The following is a 12,182-nucleotide window of genomic DNA, read 5'->3' on the forward strand; positions in this document are numbered from 1 at the left end:
AGGAAAAAGAGGAAGGCTGAAAAGTCAATGACTAATGTAAAAAAAACACTGTCCAATAGGAGAAGAAAAGACCTAAATAAATGACATTTAAAATAACTGTATGATAAAAGTACTTTAGTGAGCTAAAATGTTCATTCTTAGAAAGGGTTAATAATTATAGTGACTAACATAACACAATAAAAAAAGAAGAAAAGAAAGGGTTAATAAAACTGACATAATCTCAGTGATCAAGGAAAAAAAAGACATGAAGTAACAATATAAGGAATGGAAGACAAAATATAAAAGAGAATATGAGCAATATGAAGAAAAGAGCATATGAACATTGAACTTCAATAATTTTAACAATTTAAATAAAATAGACAGTTTCTTGAAAAACCCAACTTACCCAACTGACAGAAAAAGTAGAAAAATATGAATCATTCTATCTCTAATACAGAAATTAAATATTTACTTTAAAAAACTCTCACACAGTAAATGCCAAGCACAAAGAGATTTACTGGTAAACTTTTCCAAGTATTCAAAGAAGAAATATACTACTATTACACAAACTTCTCCAGAGAACAGGAAACAACACTTCCCAACTTGTTTTATAAGGCCAGCATAACTTGTCATAACCTAAGAATGACATTACAAGAAAAAAACAATTACAGACTAATCTCATACACACACACATACTTGCAATAATAAAAAATGGAGTAAGAACAAATCAAATCAAGTGATATATATAAAGGTGTATTTCAAGAAATACATTTTTAAAGCATCCAAATGTTTTAACATTCGAAAATCAACCAACATAGTATACTACTTTAAAGAAAAAAGGGGAGAAATATACCATAGAATCATCTACATAAACTCAGAAAAAGCTTTTGATAAAATTCAATACTGATTCAGGATAAAAACAGTGGCATTAGAAATAGCAGAAAACTTTTCTATTCTGATAAAAAGGATCTTTTAGAAAAACTCTCAGTAAATACCATAATTAATGATCAAATATTGAATGTTTTTCCCTAAAGTTGAGAATGAGACAAAAGATGCCCACTACCTTCACTTTTATTCATTATTCTGGAGGTCCTAGCTAGTGCAATGAAACAAGATAATGTAATAAAGGATTTCAAAAAGAGTAAATCACTGTTCACAGACAACACAACTGTTTACATAGGAAATCCAAAATAATGTACATTTAAACTATTAGAAATAAGTAAATTTTGAAAGTGAATTTTGCAAGATTGCTAGACACAAAGTCAACATTAAAAAAATAAACTATGCTTTTATATACTTAGCAACAAGCATATAGAAAAATGAAATCTGGGGAAAAACATAATGACACTAAAAAAAATCCAATACCTAACAATAAACAAAATAAGAAATGTTAAGATCTGTACATTGAAAACCATCAAACATTATGGAAAGAATTAACGAAAACCAAATGTAAGGTAACCATATCTATTTATGGATTACAAGACCTAATACTGTAAAGATTTCAGTTCTCCCTAAATCAATCCATACATCTGAATTCTAGTAAGTTCATTTTGTTTGCTTTCTTAGTGAATATTGACACTTGGTTTCATTTGGAAAGAAAAATGACAAGAACTACCACTCAGTCATGCAGAATATCATGGTAGAGAATTTCTACTACCAAATATTAAACTACAGTAATTAAAATAGTACAGAACTGAGCAAGGATATAAAATACACAAATGGAACAAAACAGAGTTCAGAAACAGCCCCACATGTGTATGATTCCTTGATTCACAGCAAAGGCAACCCCTGTCATGCAATGGAGGAAGGATGGTTCTTAAAAAAAAATTGTACTGGGTGAACTGAGTATTTATCAGGAAAACAAATCTTAACCCCAGCACCTCAAACCATACACAAAACTAAATTCAAAATGGATAACAGATCTAAAACATGAAAGGTAAAAAACAGAAGAAAACATAAAAACAATCTTTACGGACTTATGATAGGTAAATATTTCTTCAACACAACACAAAGAGCATTAGCCATAAAGGAAAAAAAAGAAGAGAAACTGGACAACATTAAAAAAAAAAAAAAAGGATTGAAAAAGTGAAAAGGCAAGCCATGATATGAGGGAAGTTATTTGAAATGCACATAATGAACAAAACACTCAGAATATATTATATACAGAATGTATACTAATAATTACTAAGAAAAAAGCAGTCAGGGAGACTGCCTAAGAAAAGGTAGTCAGGTACGACTTTAACAGGTAAGTCATAAAATAAGTCATATCTAAAGGGCCAAGAAAAATATGAAAAGGTGATCAACTTCATCAAACATCACAGAAACTTAAAATTAAAATGTTACTTTTGCTCACCCACCAGAACAGCTAAAATGAAAGGGATAAAAACTAGTAATGGTGAATATTTAGAGCAGCTGAGCAGCTGGAACTTTCACACACTGTTAGCAGAGCATAAATTATAAATCAGTACAACCACTTTAGAAAACTATTGCTATTAAAGCTATCACAGGTATACTCTCTGACTTAGCAACTGTACCCCTTGGTATATACCCAAGCATTCATAGGTACCAAAGACACACATAGGAGTATTCAAAATTGCACTCTTTATAATAGTCTCAAAGTAGAAAACAACCAAAAATTCTATTTACAGTAGAAAAAATAAGTATACACATTGTGTTCCATCCACCCAGTGGAATATCATACATCAATGAAAACATATATGAATATGTAGATATATAAAATACATCTACATATATACCCACATGCAACACTAACATTAATTTCACAAACATAATGTTGCCCAAAGGAACACATGCTGTTCACATAAATTCAAAAACAGGGGTAATTAATCTATGTATTAGAAAGTTCAGTTAATGACTTTCCTTCCCTGGGGCAGGGAGATAATGCCTGGGAGACAAGACAGAGAGTTTCTGGGGTGGTGCACTGGGATATGCTGGTTACGTGGCCATGTACTTTTTGCAATAACTCTCTTAGCCACCCTTAGGATTTGTGCGCTTTTCTTTATGTTATACTTTAATACAAAATTTACTTTTTAAATAGAAACACATTACACCAAGAAGGACAAACACAAGGTTTCACCAGAAGCTCCCAAATGGAAGTCAAGTGAAAGCTTCCAAGTAGAAGTGAAGTGAGGTGAAGCAGCTCTTAAATGCATGGTAGTGTCAACCCCAAGAGTTTTAACTCACTGTTCTGACTTGAAGTGTGATTTTTATCTTAGTAGCTCCAAAAATCCAATCATTAAAAACTCTATTCACTATTACCTCCTTCAGTACTGCTCGCTAAACAACCCCAGAGGTTGGTAGTTCCTTCCATAAACCCTCCCATCACCTAAGCGTAGCCTCTATCTGCCACATAGTTAAATTTCTTCTGTAGGCTATATATTTTTAATGAGTCTCCAGTGCTTAACAGTCTCTCTCTGATATAGTAAATATTCAAATTTGGATGAATAAATGACACATACTCTCTTCAGCACAGAAACCTTTTCCCCCCATCTTAATGCAAGAATAATGAAACTTTTGACTCAAAATCCACAAATTCAAAATGACAAATTATGTCTGAGCCTAATCAAACCTGAAAACCAAATTGTCCAACTACCTCCACAGTATGTTTTCTGCATTCTTTGCCAAAATCACCTGAGAAGAAATTCAGACACCCTTACCCTTGCCCCATCTGGCAGCTTAGTAAGAAAATGACTTAGGTAAACTCAACATATTAACAGGCTAATTCTAGTTGCTGAGTATAGTGGCAAGCTCCATCTTTTAATAACACCATTTCCTTAACTTAAAAAGCTCCATTACACAGTCACTTACATATTCCTAGCTCCTTTTTCTCTCTAAACATGGGGGGTCTTTTCCACTGGTAGATCCAGTGTATCTATGCTGAACTTAAACATGACTCTCTGTGGGGTAATGAGAGTTCAGGGAATGTTACGTGCTTTGCCAGTTCTCCGCTTTTATGTTATTCCCCGAATAAACCCTATTTTACATTTATATTCCATGTGTTCATGAAGCAGGTCTCCCATGTTCTTTCTATGTGACATAGTCCTCAGATTTATGAAGGGACATTTACTTGCAACCTTGCTTAGAATCATGATGGAATAGTTATTTTATTACTCTCCCCTGTTTTATCAACCTTCATAAAGAATCATACTGTGTGAGCCTTACATTTTAGCTGAAGAATTTTCATGAGATGAAACAGGAGTTCTCTTCATTTAGGTCCAGTGACAACTCTAATCACTTCCACTAACTTCTCTATCAGCTATTCAGCTGAGTTTTGTCTCCAATTATATCCATATTACCAGATGAATTACTACTCAGACTCTGCAGATTTTATCTTTAGTGCTGCTGTTCTGTTCCTGGTAAGCTTTCAGACACCAGCTTTTCTGGAAACTTCTCCTGAGAGGCAAACTTTCCAGAGCAGAATCTCCCCCTCCTGCATATGCTGTGACTACTAGATTATTTACAATATTCTATGAAACTATTTTTCCTTCTTTCCTTTAAACCAGGAGCATGGCAAACTTCTTCTTAAAAGGCCAGGGAGTAAAGATTTTAGGCCTATGGGCAACTACTCAATTATGCTGTTACAATGTGAAATCAGGCATAGACAATATGTAAACAAATGCACATGGCAGTTTTCTAACAATGATTTGTTTGTAAAAACAGCCAGCCTGCCCATGAACCACAGTTTGCCAATCCCTGCTCTAAACTCTTACAACTTCCTATATCAGTATTATAATTATCTTGAATTTGGAAGGGTTTATTGACATTGGTGCTAAAAATTAAGTTCAATATATTTTATCAATTAAAACTGAGATCAATATAATAACTTTTCTGGGAATATTTGTGATAATATGAGTTATAAAAAAACTCTCATTATTTGTTGGTTAACCCGAAAATTTAAGTGACTAAAGCACATTCACTGATAACCATAGTTAACTTAGGTATTCCCTAATTATGAAAATAGAGATGATAATTTACAATAATAATTCACCTATTAAAAACTAACAAACATAATCAAATGAACAAAAGACTAAGTATATTACAATAAATCTACACAATGGACAGTAATGGTGGGACTACAGTGATCTTCTCTTCTTTTCCCCTATGTTTTCTATAATCAACATCTATGATTTCTGTAATAAGAAAAAGTTTCTTTAAAGCACATGATGACAAGCTAAAAGTGTTCAAATTTTTTATTTAGTTTGAAAACAAAAACAGACTTGGAATTAAATTTTAAGAAAAATTCAACCATTCTATCCTATGCTCCTCTTTAAAAAAATATATTTACATCAAAAATAAATAAGTTAAAATTTTCATTTACCTGTCGGTTCCTTTCATCCATTATGCGTGTGATTTGAATTTTCTTCCGCCCCATTTTCAGTCACCTTTCCTTCCTTATATTCCAAATATTTAATTCAAAATGTATTTTCTTCAATACCCTAATGCATCGTACACAGCTTCTATTATTTCAGCTTCTAGTCCAAGGGCTACAGCTGAAATTTTCTATAAGATCTAAAAGAAAACACAAATTAGAAAATTAAGTTCTGTAAGTTTGTAAATCATGAAAATGTTATACAAATTTCAAACTTACCTCTATACCGCACATAGGCACATATTAGTTGAAATTCCTGGTTACATAAAATTGGTAGTTAAGTTGAAGCTTTGTTAACTTTACCCCTAAAAAATCTCTTGAATCTTTTTGTGCCTCTAGTTCTGGCTGAAAGAGTGCAATTATAAGCTTTGAGTTTTTCTCAATGCATACAGTAAAAGCAACAAGAGCCAATACTTACTGGGATTTTTCTATGTGCCAAGAATTTTTCCATGTACCTGATATATCTTAACTCATTCAATCCAAACTGCAATCTTTTTGGTTATAATTATCATCACCATTTTATAAATAAGGATACTGAGGCAGAGAGATCCTAAATAATATGTCCAAGGTAACACACACAATAAAGGGCAGGGCTTGGAATACGAACTCAGGGACTCTGGCTCCAGAATTTCTCTGCTTTAATATTACAGAATATCCTTGGAAAGTTTCTGATGTCCTCCATGTCAAAGGATGAACTAATAATCTGGGTAGCCCCAATCTGCCCTTACAAACGATTCTTGCAAACTGCCCTAGCTACCACCAAAATTACTGTCAATCCATAAAGGCACCATATGATTTCATAATAATGTCCACTTATTAAATGAAATACTGTTTCTTTTAGCCATTTAATAAAATCCTCCTAATTAATCAAAATTCAGTTCCCCCTGATAGAGTAAACCACAGCACCTTATACTCTGTGGCTATTTGTATAATAAATTCTAAGTTCGTATTCCTGAGACCACGAATCCTTCAAGAACAGGATTTTTTTTAATTCCATTTATCTCTGTAATTCAATGACTGGCAATGATATAATTAGTCATGTTCCGAATGACAGTTGTGTCAAAGACCTAGTGTTTTCAAAACTTACATAATAAAATATTTACAAGGGAATAAAAGACAAATACTAAAATACTCACAATAATAAATTCTCAGGGGAATTTTATTCAAGTATTTTTAATATTGTGCATATACAGCCATAAAACTTTAAAAGTACTGTGCAAATCCATGATTAAATCTGGCTTTTGTTCAAAAGCAGTGAATTTTTCAATTCTTAACACTACCATCATTACTATAAGCATGGCATGTCTTATGTATCTTCCCTCATATTCTTTCATTTCTTCATTCATACAAACATTAACTGAACATCTATTAACAATTGATAACCTATTAACTGATCACCAACTTGCAAAAAAAAATTGTACTTCCAAACACTGAAGTAGGCACATAGGGTAAAATATTTAAAAAAAAAAAAAAAAAAAAAGGCATGATTTCTGATCTCACTGAGTTCATAGTTTAGAGGGGAAAACAGACATTAATCAAACTACCATATAAATGAGTCTGTAGAAATTAAAATTAGGATGTTAGTTTATCTGACCTAAATTCCTAAGTTAGGTAAGGCTTCCTTTGGAATGTGCCTCAAACCTGAGTATGAAGGTGTACATTCTAAGCAGAGAGAATACCATGTGCATGGAAGAAGGAAACATTAGAAAAACTGAAGGATGGCTAGTCAACTGGTGGGAACCAAACAAACAACTGTGCTGTAGAATGTTTTTGTTTTCTCATGAGACTGCAATATAAACCAATAAAAGTCAGTTTATTCAAATCATGTTCCCTAACAGATCACACTGCATTCAACTCCCATTATAAAAATTGGAACTGTAGTAGCCAAGATAAATATTCATGCATTTCAATTCTAATACCTTTAATGCCTAAAAGGTGTATGTACTGTACTCTCTTTTAGAATCTGGAAAATTCCGGGGGCGCCTGAGTGGCTCAGTGGGTTCAAGCCTCTACCTTCAGCTCAGGTCATGATCCCAGGGTCCTGGGATCAAGCCCCGCATCGCGCTCTCTGCTCGGCGGGGAGCCTGCTTCCTCCTCTCTCTCTGCCTGCCTCTCTGCCTACTTGTGATCTCTGAGTGTCAAATAAATAAATAAAATCTTAAAAAAAAAATTTAGAATCTGAAAAATTCTGAATTCTATTAGACCATATCTAAGCATTTTGCTTTTGACAATAGTTGAATAGGTTACTTCAACCTTCTCTCTTAAGATTTATTTATTTCAGAGGGAGTGTGAGAGAACATAAGCAAGCATAAGTGGTGGGGGGTGAGGGGACAGAGGTAGAAAATCTTCAAGCAGACTCTGAACTGAGCACGAAGCCTGACAGAGTGCTCAATCCCACAACCAATGAGATCACAACCTGAGCCAAAAATAAGTCAGATGCTTAACTGACTAAGTTACTGAGGAGCCCCAAACCAACCTTTTAATAATGAGAAAAGAACAAGAAAAGTAATCTGTTCAAAACCATTGGAGAACTTCCAAGACAGAATTGAAGGGCTGAGATCTGGAAGAAACGGGTGAGATCACACTTCAGATTAATTCTCCCCCTAGTCTTAAGTAGATTTTTAAAATATTGCCTGAGCCCCATGTCAGGTTCCCTGCTCAGCAGGGAGTCTGCTTCTCCCTCTTCCTCTCCATGTACCCCTCTACCCACTCGTGCTCTCTCTCTGTTTCTCAAATAAATAAGATTGTGTGTGTGTGTGTTTATTTATTTTTAGACCCAAAAAACATTGGCTGAGAGGCTGAGAAGCTAAAAAGACCTTTCAACAGATCTATGGGTAGGACACGGAAATAGATGCAGGGTCTGCCAAGGACTAGCCCAGCCCCAGTAAACGTACCAGGAATAGGGAGGGAATCCAAAAGACTATACCCTAGGTATAAAGGTAAACTAGAAATAGACGAGGCCAACAAGGAGAAAAGTATAGCTTCATATTATCTCAATCCCTGATTAGGTTAAGGAACCTGGGCTACCCAGTGTCATTAGCCTAGCTGCAGGCCAATAAAAACTTCTGTAAAGATTTTAGCAAAAGTAAACCTTACCAGCAAAAGTTAACATCATCTTATCAATAATGATCTTATCATTATACAAAATGCCTAAAAATAAAAAATAACCAGTCAAGACCTGACTGAAAACTAAGATTTTAAAATGGCAAGAAATCAGACCTATAGTACATCCAAGTAATGGTGTTATCAGAAAAGAACTTTAAAATAAGTTAATATGTTCAAAGAATTAATAAACAAAGACTATTAGCAGACAATGCTAAAAGTATGGAAAATAACTGAAAAATACAATTCTGAAAACAGAAAATTAAAAAAAAATCAATGATGGGTTTCATAATAGGTTAGAATACAGCTGAAGAATCAATGATCCAGAAGCTAAGAAAGAGGAAAATACTTATACTGATGCCCAAGAAGACAGAAATTGGGAAATACAGAAAAGAGTGTGAAAAAATTATGACACATGGATCCAAAATACATGTAACTGCAGTCCTTAAAAGAAAAGAGAGAAATGTTTAAAATAGTTGAAAACTTTTTAAAAACTTACCAGCGACATCATGCCACAGAACCAAGATCTACAAACTCCCAAGCAAAACAAATACAAAGAAAACCACAACCTAAAGCATATCAAAGTAAAAAGGGCGGATGGAGGGAAAGAGAGACACACACACAAAGAGACACAGCCACAGATAGAGATCTTAAAAGTAGTCAAAAAAGGAAAGATTTACAGTTGACTTTTTCACAGAAGTAATGGAAGTCAGAAGACAATGAAATGAGATCCTCAAAGTGCCAAGAGTGGGAGAAATGCCAAACTAGAATAGCATATCTGGCAAATAATACTCTTGAAGGGGTGGGGTGGGGAAGGCAAAACACAGACATCTGTAGTCAAATAGAAACAAAGAATTTAACACCAAAAACACTGAAGGGACTTCTTCAAGTAGAAAGAAAAAAGGATACCAGACACAGCTTCGATATTGCACCAAAAAGTATGTACATAAACAAACAAATAAGAATAAGGAACAGGGTAAATATGTAACTCTAAGTGAATACTGACTAAAGAAGATAATAACACACTGTATAATTTAAAATATTAATAATGCACAACAACAGTACAGTACCGTAGTAAATAAAGTTAAAGTGTTCTAAAACCCTTTCATTTAATGGGAAATAGAAAAAGTCCTTTTTTACTTTTTGGACTTGAGTCAAAGACGCATGTAAGAATAGTAAAAGTACAGAAAGCTAACAAGCTAATGGAAGGGGAAAATGAATTATTACCTGAATTGTATTAAAAAAAGATCTGATGACTACAGAAGTACATCTTAAATATGAGAAAGAATGAAAGTAAAAGCATGGAGAACATACAGTGTAGAACACAAATCAAAAAAAAAAAAAGATCTGTAGCTATACTTTATCACAATACATTTTTAAATTTTTTTGAATATTTTATTTATTTATTTGACAGAGAGAGAGAAACACAGCGAGAGAGGGACACAAGCAGGGGGAGTGGGAGAGGGAGAAGCATGCTTCCCACGAAGCAGCGAGCCCAATGTAGGACTCAATCCCAGGACACAGTAAAAGCTCAATTCACTGGAAAGAGCTAGCAATTCTAAATCTGAATATACCTAATAACACTTAAAGTCAGGAGTCTGTTGCTTAAAATCAGATATCCTGTACAAAATCCTAACTAGGGCCTTATTTTCCATTTTTTTAAATAGGAAAAATTATGTTACATATAAACTCATAATCCCCAATCATTTCTCTTTTAATACTTAACTGAAATACAGAAAATGTCCATTTATAATAGAAAATTATCATGGTTAAGATGTAAAATACTACATGACTTCAAACGCAATAGTTTTCTCACTGGCTTTATTTCCTTCTCCATGATTTAACACGTTCTGTGTTAAACACTTTTTGTGCTTTCTACAAAACTAAGCAAAATTAAGGGCCAAATACAAAAGCAATTAGAAACTTATGCAAGACAAACACATATGGCAGATAACAGCTCAAAGGCTTATAATATGGAAACCTCTTTCTTACTGCCAGTAGCAACAGAGACGCACATTCCCTCTGTTGACAGAACATGACTCAAAAATGTCTACATGTGATTCTAATGTTCTACAAATTGATTTGAAATTTAATTTGTGACTTTTCCCACACATCAGTTTGTTAAAATATTGTACTGAACTGTGCAGATGGGAAAACACTTTTGTTTTCAAAATTCATTTGAGAGAGAGAGCAGGGTGGGGAGAAGGCAGAGGCAGAGAGAATCTCAACCAGACCCTGCTGAGCACAGAGCCTGATGTGGGGCTCAATCTCACCACCCTGAGATCACGACCTGATTTTCTCAAGAGTCAGACACGTAACGACTGAGCCACCCAGGCACCCCAAAAACATACTTTTTCCAAACAAACTTCAGTCAGTACCAAGGGAACTAGTAAGTGAAGACGACAAATCTAGCAAGTTGATTTCAACAAAGCTTTCTCAGAAACTAATGGTACAAGCACACCAAAACAAGGAATAGATCAGAAGAAACAAAAAGATTTGAACTTTACAATTGCCAGCCTGACATACAGAACAGTATACCCAACAAGAGCAGAAGATACATTCCTTGTAAGTGAATAAAAACATTTGCCAAAAGTGACCACATGCTGGATCATAAACTGCTAACAAATTTCAAAGGACAGACCTGTTTCTCTGACCTCCAATGAATTAAGCTATGAATTAACAACAATATGAATAGAAATGCTTATATAGTGAAATTAAGAAATAAACTTCTAATCAACTCATGGGTCAAAGAAGAAATCACAGCCACAATCAGAAAAGAATTGAACACTATTAAATTCACATAACATAAAAAGTTATGGGATGCAGGTAACACCATGCTTAAGAGGGAAATTTATAGCTTTAAAACACATATATGGAGGAAAGACCAAAAACCAATGTTCTAAGCAACCATCTGAAAGGGTTATAAAAAGAACAAATTAAACTCAAGACACTACAGATGAAATAAAAGAGCATAACATAATGAAATAGAAAATATACAACAGAGATCAACAAAACTAAAAGTTAGTTCTTTGGAGGGAATAATAAAACTGGCAAGTTCCTGGAAAAAATAAGAGAGGGGCTGAAAATAAAACACATATCTGGCCCCAAAGGTTTTAGATTAAAAAATATGAACTTGTTTTTTATAACATGTGCTGCATTTACCACATGAAGATAAATACAAATAACCAACAAAAATCTGAAAGCAAATTATATCAAACTAAACTGTTTAACTACTACCTCCCATATTTCCGGCTCAAATGCTCTAGTAACATAATTTTAACACTCTTTAGATCCCATTAGGTGCTACAATTTAATTATATCTACCACCTTTTCACTGTTCCTCAGCCAGTTTATGTCTCTTTATCTAATTAAATTTTCATGCACCTTCACTCCCTCGGCTCTTGCTCTCCCTCCTTTCTCCTCCCTCCAGTCATTTCCTGGGAAAGAACCCCCTCTTGACTACCTGCTTGCTTCCATGTAGCTGAATAGGCTGAGAATAAACAACCATGCTAACCAGGCTAATTAATCTGTCTTTAAGTTTAGTAATTTTCCATTTCCCAGTTACGTGCTTGATTATTTGATGCCCTATTCTCCCTCTTCACATCTCCAACACTCATCACTCATCCTCACTTTCAGCTGATGACTTTGCTACCTATTCTACTGATGGAAAAAACAGTAATCAGAAGAGAAGCTCCTCAAGTTCCTGCCATCA

The 12,182-nt window shown here is 34.1% G+C and overlaps 1 protein-coding gene across 10 annotated transcripts in view; it reads right to left on the reverse strand.

The window, feature by feature from the left end:
* MEF2A (myocyte enhancer factor 2A) overlaps nt 1–12,182 on the reverse strand; it is a 155,760-nt gene that overhangs the window by 86,353 nt on the left and 57,225 nt on the right. For all 10 annotated transcript variants that reach the window (XM_032836023.1, XM_032836024.1, XM_032836016.1 and 7 more), the window contains one exon: nt 5,318–5,508. In XM_032836023.1, coding sequence (XP_032691914.1) covers nt 5,318–5,371 — 54 coding nt within the window. In that variant the 5' untranslated portion in view covers nt 5,372–5,508. The remainder of the gene's footprint in view (nt 1–5,317; nt 5,509–12,182) is intronic.

The sequence above is a fragment of the Lontra canadensis genome, unplaced genomic scaffold (genome assembly GCF_010015895.1).
Source record: "Lontra canadensis isolate GAN:19392208 unplaced genomic scaffold, GSC_riverotter_1.0 scaffold89, whole genome shotgun sequence".
In the NCBI taxonomy this organism is placed as follows: Eukaryota; Metazoa; Chordata; class Mammalia; order Carnivora; family Mustelidae; genus Lontra; species Lontra canadensis.